Source organism: Cuculus canorus, chromosome 10 (genome assembly GCF_017976375.1).
Source record: "Cuculus canorus isolate bCucCan1 chromosome 10, bCucCan1.pri, whole genome shotgun sequence".
In the NCBI taxonomy this organism is placed as follows: domain Eukaryota; kingdom Metazoa; phylum Chordata; class Aves; order Cuculiformes; family Cuculidae; genus Cuculus; species Cuculus canorus.
In genome coordinates, this window is record NC_071410.1 from 7,408,896 (window position 1) to 7,421,626 (window position 12,731).

The following is a 12,731-nucleotide window of genomic DNA, read 5'->3' on the forward strand; positions in this document are numbered from 1 at the left end:
GTGATAACTTCTAGAAGACAATACTTGAAGTAATGGTGGTTCATCTGTGTTGATGTCAGAGATGAATGCCGTGCTGCGCCACCTGCCCAATGCATAAGGTAAATAGTATGCTAGTGTAATAGCTGGAAGGAAATTTTCTGGTAGTTCCATATTTCTAGATTTGGATGGATTTTTTCACTGGCTAAATTGTATTTTCAAGTTGCTGTTTGAATTTTGGAGGAGGCTTAAGTAGGCCTTTTAAGCCTAAACAGAGAGGGACTTATCTGCAGAAATTGGTCTAGTTTGGGTATGGCTAAACATGAGCTACAAATAGAGATTCCTTTTGAGTCATACTGCAGAGTACTTGGCCTAGGAATCTTTGTAAGACCAGAATGCAGAAATGTGAATTGGAATAATTAGTACAGACGTTTTAGTCTTGTTAGATGTGCAGAATGTGCAATTTAATATACTGAGTATGCCTTTTGATTAGGAATTAATCTCTTGAGAGGCCTTTGGATTAAATTGCAGACTCCCAGGGATCTCCAGAGCAGATTCATGACTTTGAAGCCTACCCTATTGAAATTATTTTTCAAATAGATGTAGGAGAATCTCTTTCCTGACTTGATGGGGAAGAGTGACCTACTCTTCTGTTTCTCTGATAACTCAAGGGGGGGGAAGCGGTAGTGGCTGTCATGCTAATACAGCTTTTTGGAAAACCTTTTCTATTAAATAATTGCTATTAAAAAACCCAAAACTTCTAATATGTGCGCAGCATGTTAAAATGTAGTACAGAGCGAAGGATAAGGACAAATCCCTTTTTTAAGGGAAATATTTATGTAAGAAGTCTGCTTACTTTTTATGCAATGTTTTAATTAGTTTTTAAAGTATTCTGTAAGGAATGCTGCTTTTGAGAGCTAGCTTCCAAATAGTGAAAAGAAAAAGCTGTAGGTGGTACAGTGTTCATCTGACACCTGGTCACTGATTTCAGGAAGTTCCATTTTGTGTGAAGGATAGCTTCTGTTTCCTATTGTGTGATGCTTGTAATCTCAGTTGGCTTACAGTTCATTCTTTTTAGAGTCTAAATATGTCTCTGATGCTTTTGTCAGAATATGACAGTAATATTTTGTAAACACTCCTGATAAACTGCTACTGTAACCTTGGTGGCAGTGGGCCACGTAATAATTAATAAAGACATTAGAGATAAAAGCATGTTTTGTCAGCCTACTCTGCAGCTTATAAACATTTCCAAATACTTAACAGGTATAGTGCCAATGTTCATTTAGGGAGCAGTAAATAGAACTAAACTGACTACGTGGAAGGAAAGGTAATAGGTAATAAAAATAAGGACGTAATTGTACAGATTCAGCAGGCTGTTCTCCTTTTCTTGATCACAAGCTTTATTTAATTTATAGCACATCATTATTTACTGAGTTGTACCAGTGTGTATACCAGTTGATTACAGGATTCCTGAGTATTGTGCTGAGATGATCAAGAGCTGGTGGGATTTTGTGGTAGGCAAGAGTTCGGAGGGGGATGTGCACAGGAATTACAGTGGCTCTACTTAGTACTTGCTCTGGAGACACTGTTGTACCAGAAATGTGCATTAATACAAGTAGTCTAGGTTATTGTAGATAAGCTATTGGTGTATTTCCATACTGTTGGGACAAATTGAATATAATCCGAATGTGTGCGTCGTGTATGTTAAAAAAACAGCTCAAGGATGATTTATCTCTTTTGTCTGTCTCTTGGTTTCTGAGACTGTACTAACTTGTATTTCCTTTTTTTTCAGTCCTGGTGACTACAGGGTGGCAGTGCAGCAGTGGATATGCGTTGGAAAATTGAAGGATAACAAAATGCAACTGATAAAGTTTGGCTTTTGAGTGTGCTGTTACACCCAGTATTTGTTTTAGAGGGTTGTGTTATCGTTCAGGAATTGCCTTTGAAAGTAGCACTACTAATCTCTTGGATAGAAAAAAAATTCTATGGTGGAAGTCAGTTGGTGTCTGCCATAGCTCTTCCAAGAGCAAAGAGTGAGCCTTTTTTTGGTCAGTGTGTATGCATCAGCAGATTCTGCAGCAGGAAAATACTCCGGGGTTGCCCCTCACGTAGGGTGCTTTCCGTATATGCTGGAAAAAGAGCAAGTTATATAAAAGTGAGTTTTAGCCTCTAAAATAGGACTAAATTGTTACAGACATTTGTTGTTTGATGGAGGGAAATGTTGTACTGAGACGATGTTAGTGATAAGTCTCCAGAATAATTAGTGTTCTTCTATCTGTGAGCTTGCAAAACTGCAAACAGCAATGTGTTTTTTGCAATAAGATGCTTTCTCAAAACTTCGCCTTTGTTCTGATACATTTTTATGTTAAGGTATGTTGATATGTGCCAACCTATGAGAGAGAACTTCTCAGGCACCAGTATTTCCTGTAGAACACTAACTTCAGGTTGACAGAAGTGCTTAAACAATTATGGCTAATAAAGTTTATACTGACTTTTTCTGTGGTAGACGTAAACTGATCTCATTTAATCAACTAACAGTTTATAATGAGTAGCTGAAGAAGAAAAAGCATGCGTATCTTGTGTAAGGAGTTAAAATGACGTTTGGGTTTTGATTCAGACTTCAGTTATGGACAGCAGATTGAAGGAGTAAGTCTGCCTGTGTGTAGCAGATGGGTAGCGTTGCAGTATTTCCCCAGGCAAATAAACTTACTGTTCAAAAAATTCATGAGTTTTGGGTTTTTTTTGAATTAAGATAAAATACTGGTTACTCTGCAGCGTTTGCATGGTGGAAAGGATAACAAGTGGTGTGTACTATTTACATTTTATTTTATTATTAGGAAGTAGTCTCGGAGAGTTCATCTTCTGCAAGAAAGAATATGCTGTAATATTAAGAGATTGCTTTTTCAGCAGCAGCTTATAGTCCAGGTGCTGCTGTTCAGGCTAAACCAGATCATCCTTACTAAAATCTAATGCCAGCATATGACCTACTATATGAAAAAGACGTATACCTACCTAAAATGCTAAATAATACGAATGTACCACCGGTGTAAATTAGCTCATGCCGACACAAAACAAGGCATCAGTAGATTCTACATAAGAAAAATGCTTCAGTGGTCTTTGTATTGTTTTCCCTCTGCTGAGGAAAACGAGCAAGTTACATAAAAGTGATGCTGAGAAGAATCACTCTAGAGTGATATCTGAACGCGTGAATGCTATTCACAGCATACTCTGTTGCCGTGCTGTGACTGGTGTATGTGCCACCTGAGTGCTTTGGTAATTGGGTATGGACCACTGCCACCTCCCTTTTGTTACTTTTAAAATAATGCTGTGCTATATAGTCACCAGGGGTGTAAATCAGGCTGCAAATGAAGGTGTGTTTGTAGCTTGAAGGTGGAGGTTGACTCTGAACATATGACTGACAATTCATTTGATTTGTCCCTGTCAACGAATAACCAAAGTTGAAGTGTTTTCCGAAGACCAGACCAGAAACTTCCTCACCTGATGGCTGTACCTTCAAACCCTGGGTAAGTCTAGGCTGGTGAACAGGCTGGAATATATTTAGATGTGTCCTTTCTGCAAGGTGTAAGGTTCGCCTTGAGGTGACAAGAAATGCATTACATTTTTGAGCTTTCTGAATTCACTATGTCTCCAGGTCAGTCTTTTAAGCTCTTGCCAAGTGATCAAGAAGGGGGGGAAGTGTTTAAATTTAATTGTAGTTGCAACCATGAACATCTAGTTGGATGCAAGAGCCACGTGTGTAAGTAATGAAACAACCTGGCTGCCTACAAAAGAAAGGTTTGCTTTAGAGGAAGTTTGTAACACTTTTAGTGAAGCAGATGTGTAATTTTCCCTGTGCTGTGATATTTCTCTTGCTCTTTATGTCAGAAATGGGTATGTTCTGATTAGATGAGTGAAGTGGATGTGTTCCATACGCAAATTTTTGTCCACAGTAGATGAATGAGCATTGCCAGTTGCCTTCCCTACTACAGGTTTGGGAAAAGAAAAATCAAGCTACAAATAGGCAGATTGCAAGTATTCACTTCTACAAAATAGTAGCGCCCATGAGAAGTAGGAAAAAAAAAAAATAACACCACGAAAGTTCTTATAATCAGTCATAAATGTGAAATGTTTTGCACACATATGGGTAGTTGTCGATGTACTTCACCAGATGGCAGTGAGTTTTGTGATTCAGCTTCAGCCGGCTTCATCATTCACACTGGCTGCGACTGTATTTCCACACCACAGGGAACTGGAACACATCCCCACATCCTTCTAAAGGTCAAAAGTCTGTCTAGCCCCCAAAAGGCAATGATCCTTACCTAGGCCCCAGAACCAATCATAAAAACAGGAAAGTGGGGACCCAAAGCCACGCATATTTGTGTGCTATTTATCCTTCTGCTGTTCTCCTTCACCCTACTCTTTAAATTACTAGCCTAAGCAGTTTGAGAGCACTGAGGTCTTGAAAGCGATTGCTTCAAAGTGCCAGGGTTAGGAATTGGCTCAGAATGTTGTTGCTGAGAAATTCTGGTCTCTAGGGTAACAGTTCCTATTTTATTGCTTCAATCCGTGATGCTCTAGTTAACTTCTTTGGCTTCATCAACTGAGAAAATTGCTTTGTCTTCCATCTGTTCTGGTGAAAGGACAATTAGAAATGATAAGAAAAGTGTAAGATGACTGGACTTTTCTAAATCAGCATGACTAAAGCAATGGTTAATTCTGTCCCAGAGCAGGGTGAGAAATTCCTGATACTATTCTGTCTCCATACAATGGATCCTGGAAGAGCTGGTGGAAAGGGAGATTTTAATAGGACAAATAAAATAGTTGGAAAGTTTCAATCTCAGCTTTGGATGACTTAAATTCTTGAACTTTTCTCCAGGATGTTTGTTCTCAGAGATTATAATTTTCTGAAAATCCATTTTGGGTTATATGTGCTTTTGTATAATATATTTGATACAGTAATTTTTTTTCTGCGTTAATACAGGAACGATTTATTTTCAAAAATACGATCTCAAAAGTAGAAAGCTACTAGAAAAGCTAATTTGGTAACTAGGTTTGCCACGTAAAGTTGAAAAAAGTTTATTTAAAGTTGGCGTGATGTTCCATTGGTAGTATGAAGTTTAATGCTGTAGAGACCTCATTATTTACACTATTAAAGACAAATTTACATCTACTTCTTTGGGCAATAGCCACAGGTGAAGGCCAACTTTACCAGAGGATAGGATGCCAGCTGCCACTGGAGTTTTTGTTGGAGTAAATATCCACATAACATACTTCTATTCTCAATCATGTTGAAAATGTGTAGTTAAAGGTCTGTTTTCACTGTCAGTCTTTAAAGGAACAGCACTAGAAACTTTTATTTTTTTAAAAAAAAAGCCTTACCTTAGGGTAACAGTACTTCTGGTTCTTCAGATTTGCTCAGTTTCTGTGCAGAGTGAAAAAAAAAAATAGTTTCACACTTGAGCTGTGTTAGCAGCAGCAGAGGCAGGAAGATGTAATCGCGGATGTGGGTTCCAGCAAGCTGCTGCACAGGAGAACTGCGCTGGCAGTGCAACTCTTCGCGATGAATCCAGAGGAACAAATTGTAACGTGGCTTATTTCATTAGGAGTTTTAAATTCTCCAAAGAAAATAGTAGATGATCCGGAGGAGTTCCTGAAAACTTCTCTGAAAGATGGAACTGTGCTTTGTAAACTCATTAATCGACTTCTTCCTGGAGCTGCAGAAAAGGTAACTCTCTTAAGATGTGTTTTGGTAAACTGAAACTATTTTGGTAGCACTGCTCGGTGAAATCCTGCCCTGGGCATTTCGAGATCTGGGTCTCTGCAGGAAGACAGATGAGCGAGGACCATCAGATGAATGTTTTACATTTTGGTTACTCATCATATCTTATGGTGGGCAAAGTACAATTGTAAGTTTAGTTCTTTCGTTTTGTCTCTATATCCAGAAAAGAACCCTGACAGGTTGCAGTTGGCTGAGTTACACGTGTTCATTCAGCGGCAGGAAATACTAGCCCTACCAGAGATCAAAATACCTTGTTTTTTAATAGAAGGATATGCAGGTTGTCTGTATTTACATAATTACTATTAATTACAGCTGTAAATATATTCATTCTTTCAGAACTCTTAGTGTAATGTACTTTGTTACTTTGGAAATACACTGGAGAAACAGATTAGGTTAGGAATAAATAATAAACCTTGCATTCATGCCATTCAAACTGTCCCAAGGCCACAAATCCATTGGTTTTGAAGCCATTTAAGCAATGCCAGTAGCTCATAAAGTTGCATCTTTATGAGGTGAATATTCAGGCAGTCCAAAACTGTGATAAGTAGCTGCAAGAGGAAAAAAAGGGAAGGAGTCCAATGAGAGGTACAAAATGGCAACACAGAAGAGAAGCTGTTCAGTTTAAAAACAAAACAGGTTCTCCATCCTGTAAAACAGGAGCCTTTATTTATTATGCAAAAATCAGTTTTGCTAGCTCCTTATCTTTTGCTTGTTGGGGGCAGCGTGTTCTTAAAGATCATCAATTTCCCACTGTCACGTAAGGAACTGTCATATGTTGACATTCAAAACAAGATGCCGACCATTTCGGTGTATGCATCACTTCCTCCAGTGGCTCTTTCTTCCTGCTTCAACAGCTTGCCTGCCACCCCCGCCCGCCCCCTCAAGAAGCTTCCCTAATTCAGTATAAAACGCACATGTCAATATTCATGCAGGCCTTCTGAACAGGGGCTACATGGAAGGTAGTGCAATGATCTCAGTGGATTTTCTTTCTTTAGTATTGCCTGGAGCCTAAAGATGAAGCTGATTGCATCAGTAACATTCAAGAGTTCTTGAAAGGCTGTGCGCTCCTGAAAGTGGAGGTAAGTCAGCTTTTGGATCCTTTCTTTTATTGTCATAACATGCTTGTTTAATCAGCCTTCTGAAAGGAAGCCAGATACCAGAGGGACAATATCACTAGTCATTCCTCATCTTTTGAATTAATAACATAAATCGGAGCATGGGTAATTTCATATTCTGTATGGAGAATTTGGAAACAGAGTGTAGTGACTGTGAACTGAACAGATTGCTTCTCGTCTTCTGAGACAAACCAAAATGGTCAGGTAGAACTACGTGGAGCAATAACAGGTCTAAAACGAGGGAAGCAGTGTGGACCTGTTTAAATTTTTTTCATTATTAGAGAGAAAGAAGGTTCATTTTTATTATTAGAGAGAATTGCAGGTTTGAGCCTTGCTTTAATATGAAGGTGAAGTCTTAATACTGTGGTGATTTTTCATCCTCTTGCAAACAGTTGTGTGAGATTCTGCCAAACACACAATATTAAATAGATCCTTACACATAAAAATAATCCTAATGAACACAAAATACACCTTTTCAGTGGCTATTCCTGATCCTGTCTATATACTGATTCTTAAGCATAGCTCATATTTGCACAGAGTCTAAATGAATCATGAGTCCATTCAATTTTGTCATCAAATTTTTCACTAAGTGCCTACGGATTTAAAATGGAAAGACTTTTGCATCACACTTAAACTTCTACAATAAAAAAAAGAAACCTGTAACTAAGAGCCGTCACTATTTCATTTGAAATATGCTTAAAATTGTGGAAAAAAATATACTCTGAAGACAAATTCTGCCAGAAGCAGGGACTGCATTCCATGGAATATTCAAGCACCACAGTGAGTAAAGCCCAGACCGTGGTAGCTCTGTTCCACACTTTTCCTTTGAAGGTCTAAAGAAGCAAAAAGCCTTTCTTCTCTTCAGAGCTTTTTAGCTAAACAGCATAAAAATTCATTTGTTCCAGAAGGGTTTTACTAGCCTGTTGTTTCCCAGTAATGCATTTTTCGGGGCCTGCTGCGGCAGCCCAGTTTTGAGAGCAGATATATATAGAACCACCGAAGGCCTATCGCATCAGAAATTGATTGTTGCCAGTCTCCTGGTACTGACCGTGGGATTTTCTCCATTTTTCAGAAGGTTTATTTTTCTATTTGAAAACTAATCAGAAGGGTTGTGGTGGAAAATATTTAAAAATAAGAGTCTTAAACAGCTAAAAGATAGGACAAGGGAACAGCCCTCAGCTGTTGTGCTTTAACATCTCATAGTTCTGCCAGTTCTGCAGTGTTGCAGGCATGCTCCGTGATTTTCAGATCCTGGGAACTGGCAATATTGTGTGCCCAGTGCTGGGTGTTGCTACAGTCCTCCCTGTGCCTTTTCTTCCTTGGTTTTAATTTAAGAAAAGGTTTCTGACTGCTAATTTATAGCCCACTTGATCTTTGAAATATTCTGACTCTTCAGTAACTTCCGTAGTGACCATGTGGTTGTCCTTGTCTTTGCTGCTGTGAAAGGAGACCTCAAAAGCTGCATAAAAGCTCAAATCTCTCAACCTTGTGTTTAAATTTGGCAGTGAAATGAAAATTATTCCTTCTTTTTTTTTTTTTTTTCCAAAATATAGAGTCATATTAGAATGCCAAGACAGGAATTTTGCTTCTTTCTGGGTCCTCTTTGTAGCCTTGGGCAGAAGAAGGGTCTCAAGGTAGGAGAGCCGAGATGGTGGGCAGGACATGGCACAGGTCAGAGTGCTTATACTTCCCTCTGGCTCTTCTCCACCCATATTGCCAGCTTTTCTGTGTGCTCTGAAAGCAAAGCCAGAGGACACATGAAAACCCTCTGCAATCTGTTCCTTCTGAATGCTGCCCTGTTTGGACCTTCTTGGCAAAGCGACTCTTAAGAGCATAACTGTAGGTGGTCCTCACTCATGCCTGATGCTTGGTTTGCCTTGGGAAAGGCAAACTCCTTTAGAGGGGGTGTCTGAAGCCCATTTATTCTGAAAGCATGTTAGAAGCATCAGAAGAGTCATGGAACCTTCTGGTACCAAGACCTGTCAGCAAAGAAGCTGATCTGGTGTTATGTTTATGGAAGAGGAGCATAGGATAGAAAATCTGTTCTGCTCCAGTAACCTAGTTGGAGAAAGGAATAACGTCAGGAAAGCTTCTGGCTAAATAAGCTTCAATTCCCTGACTGTCATCCTGCTGCTTACCTGGGCTTTGTATTTAACAATAAAACCCTAACAGTTCTGTTAAATTCTGCCCTTCTCCGAATGCCAAAGAGATATGAAGAAGTAGCTTGGGACTGGATCTGTCTTGAGACTCACAAAGTGCATATTGAGGTCAGAGATTCTGTTCCTGTTGCAGATGTGAGCAAAAGAGGATGTTCTGAGGAAATTCAGAACTCACAACTTCTACTCTGGACACTGACTTGTACAAAAGGGTCTCATTCTGGGGAATATTAAGCATGAAAATCTTCATACATGACATTAGCATCCCATGGCATCATTGTATTTTGCCAAAGCAGCGGCTCCCTTTATACGGTGCCTGAAATTTGGCTTTGTCATAGACATTTGTACGGCTGCCATTTGGAGCTGAACACATCCCTTCGCTTGGGCATTGCCAGCGTGCAGGGCAGGTGACCAGTGTGGAAGGCAGAGTTTCCAACAGCATTCGGTTGAAACCAAAGTCCCACCTTCCGCTGAATGGATACTGCGTGCCAATCTCTTCCAGTGGGAGGGCACACGAAGAGGTTACTCCTGCAGAGTTACACATATGCACTTCCCTCCTACCCTTCGTCTTTGTTGTCCTGGTAACTCAGTCTTGGGAAGTGGAAGAAAGACACAGCAAGGCAAAAAGCATCTTCTCCCATTTTACAGGAACAGTGAAAGATTTAGATGTAGGAGAAGGACACCCTGTGACCTTCCTGCTTCGAGGTGGCTCTGCTAAGCTGCAACAGCTCTACAGGTTGGTGATGTGAGCTGGGAGACTCCGTCTCATTGTAGGGTATAAATAACCAAACTTTTCCTTAGCTTCAAGCCAGGACTGAAGCCTGCAATGATCTGCCACTTCAAATGTGTTAGTCCTAAAAAAGAAGGGAATCAACACCTTCTTCTAACTGTACAAGTGCTGTAATTAGGTGAAACAAATGAGACCGTGTCTAAAATTTCCTGACCATTTTTCAGGGCTAGAATTTGATCCAAGTCATAAGAATATCGTAAGTCTGCTGAAACAAAAGACTGGGCAGAGGACGTGGTCACCTCTTTTGGAGCTTAACTTTCCTTAGAGGATTCTTTGGTGGTTTGGAATGAGGAACAGTGCAGGTAACCTGGTTGTGCTTCATTTACTCTGAGGCTTCAACCTGTGAGCTGTGTGCTTGACCCAAGAGCTGACCCTGTGAGTGAGTACTGCTAAGGCAGCGACAGCTCGATGAAAGCAGGTTGTGGTGGAAAGTGGAAGGCAAGAGGCTCAGGCCCGGTGGAATCTAGTTTAGAAGATACAGGAAAAAGATCATAGGGAGAGAAAATTCAGATAGAAAGCTCCTGGTCTGGCTTGTTATAAGGAGCACAAATGAGAGCTGTTTGTCTATGCTTTTGCTGTTGACACTACTGTGCGTATTAGAAAGGCAGCTCAATAGCTGACCATCATTGACTGCTGAAGAAGCACAAGATCTTCATTCAGCAGCATTTTATTGCTAATACAACCACAAAACTTCTGGCAAGGAGCAGAATTTTGTGAACGAAGAATGATATCTGCAAGACAAATCAATAGCTGGATTAAACCTGACTGTCCAGAATGATCCCAGAGTGCGCAGCATGTTGTTGCCATCGTAGCCAGAACTGAAGCTATTTCTGCAGCTGGAGGTGCCTGCAAGCAACCTTCACTGATCTGTTCGTACTTGGATGGAGGTCTTGGGAAGGCAAATGAAAAGTCATCACCTCCTTGGCTCCTCATCCATACGCTCCCAAAACCTGCTCCGCTTTGGCTTCCCCATTGGTTTCCTGGCTGGGTAATGTCAAAAGTGAAAGCTCCAGCCTAGCCCCGACCAGTGCAAGCACGAGGGGAATGAGTGTGCCTGAATTCAGAGGGACCGAGTGTCCCAGAGACACTGCGGGGTGTCCCTGGGTCCTCAGCCGGGCTGCACCCTGGCTGTTGGCGCAGAGCTCTGTTCCCTCTCCACGCTCCAGCCTGCTGTTGCACCAAAGTACCCGGGGATTTGCACGCTCCCTGTAGGAGTGTTCCCCGAACAGATGGAGGCACACGGCAGAGGCACTGTGCTCACCATGGCGAGGACGTGCTGTCTCTGAGAATTCACTGCCTCCACGGAACCGCGCCTCATCTGCAGGACCTTCTGCAGCGATTCTCTTTTCAGCGGTGCAAAACCGCTGCAATTACCATTTCAACAGCCTGAATTTTCCTTTCTTTTCCTATCCTTTCCCCCCACATTCTCCTTGTCCTTTTTCCTGTTCTTTTTACTTTCCATCTTTCCTTTTTCTTTCCTTTTTCCTTTCCATCTTTCTCTTTTCCATCTTTGCTTTTTCCTTTCCATCCTTCCTTTTCCTTTCCTTTTTTCCTTTTTCTTTCCTTTTGCCTTTCCATCTTTCCTTTCCATCATCTTTCCTTTCCATCTTTCCTTTCCATCTTTCCTTTCCATCTTTCCTTTCCATCTTTCCTTTCCATCTTTCCTTTCCATCTTTCCTTTCCATCTTTCCTTTCCATCTTTCCTTTCCATCTTTCCTTTCCATCTTTCCTTTCCATCTTTCCTTTCCATCTTTCCTTTCCATCTTTCCTTTCCATCTTTCCTTCCCATCTTTCCTCTTCCTTTCCATCTTTCCTTTTCCTTTCTTTTTGCCTTTCCATTTTTCCTTTTCTTTACCCTTTTCCTTTCCTTCTTTCCTTTTTCTTTCCTTTCCATCTTCCTCTTCTTCTTTTCCCTTCCCCTTTTCCCCTCTCTTTTCCCCTCTCTTTTCCCCTCTCTTTTCCCCTCTCTTTTCCCCTCTCTTTTCCCCTCTCTTTTCCCCTCTCTTTTCCCCTCTCCCTCCCGCTCCCCGCGGCTGCCGGCGGAGGGAGCTGCTCCCGCACACGGCTGTTCCCGCAGCCCCGCCGGGGCGGAGCGGGGCCGGGCGCCGCCTGTCACTTCCCGTTCCCTTCCCCCGCGCTCCCCGCGCCGCGATCGGCTCCGGGTCAGCGCCGCTGCCATGCCCGCCCGCCCGCCGTGAGTACCCCCCGCCTCGGGCTCCGTCCTGCAGGCGGCGGATCTCCGTCCCGGCCGGGGCGGCTCCGCGCGGCTCGGGGGGGGTCTCGCTCGCTGCGCCCCCGGGACCGGCTTCCCGTCCTTCCCGAGCCTCCGGGGGCTCTGCGGCGGCTCCTCCCCGCTGGAGCCGCGGCGGTGCGGCTTTTCTCTCTCTCCCAGCCCGAGGGTTTCGCCGGGGAGAGCCGCAGTCGGAGATTCCGACAGTAGGAAAAGCGTTTTTATGGAGATCCTCAGAGGACAGACGTAGGGTTAAGCGGGGTTTGATTTGCTTCCAGCAGATCTTCTGCAAGCTAAGGGGGAAAAAGCCGCCTCTGTGTCTCTTCTAGCCTTGCAGCTTGTCTTATAGTTAAGAATGGAATTATAGATGGATTGTGCTGGAAAAAAGTCATTTTTAGATGGAATGAGGACTCTCTGTTTGATTAATTTGTCCTGGCACGAGCTGGAGGGTCTGTTTGTGTTACAGTAGCTGATCCAGGAGAGTGTTCCACATCACCCTTGTTTCACAGTAGCTTTTCCAGGCAGTTTCTCCATGAAGAAAAAGTGCTAAAAGTTATTGCTTGCTCTTGTGCTAATGTTTTTTTTTTTTCCATATCCCTCCCACCACCGTTTCCCTCTAGACTTTGTCGGTCTGGTAACTCCAAGCTTACAGTATTATTCTGTGCTTTGAAGGATCAGGGATGTG

At 42.1% G+C, this 12,731-nt stretch overlaps 1 protein-coding gene across 3 annotated transcripts in view; it reads left to right on the forward strand.

Moving 5' to 3' along the window:
* The first annotated feature begins 5,471 nt into the window (after positions 1 to 5,471).
* ARHGEF6 (Rac/Cdc42 guanine nucleotide exchange factor 6) overlaps positions 5,472 to 12,731 on the forward strand; it is a 40,112-nt gene continuing 32,852 nt past the window's right edge. For 2 of the 3 annotated variants that reach the window (XM_009562502.2, XM_054075944.1), the window contains exons 1-2: positions 5,472 to 5,701; positions 6,751 to 6,834. In XM_009562502.2, coding sequence (XP_009560797.2) covers positions 5,537 to 5,701; positions 6,751 to 6,834 — 249 coding nt within the window. In that variant the 5' untranslated portion in view covers positions 5,472 to 5,536. Of the gene's footprint in view, positions 5,702 to 6,750; positions 6,835 to 11,871; positions 12,011 to 12,731 lie in introns of those variants that run through there. The other variant, XM_054075943.1, reaches the window with a different exon arrangement.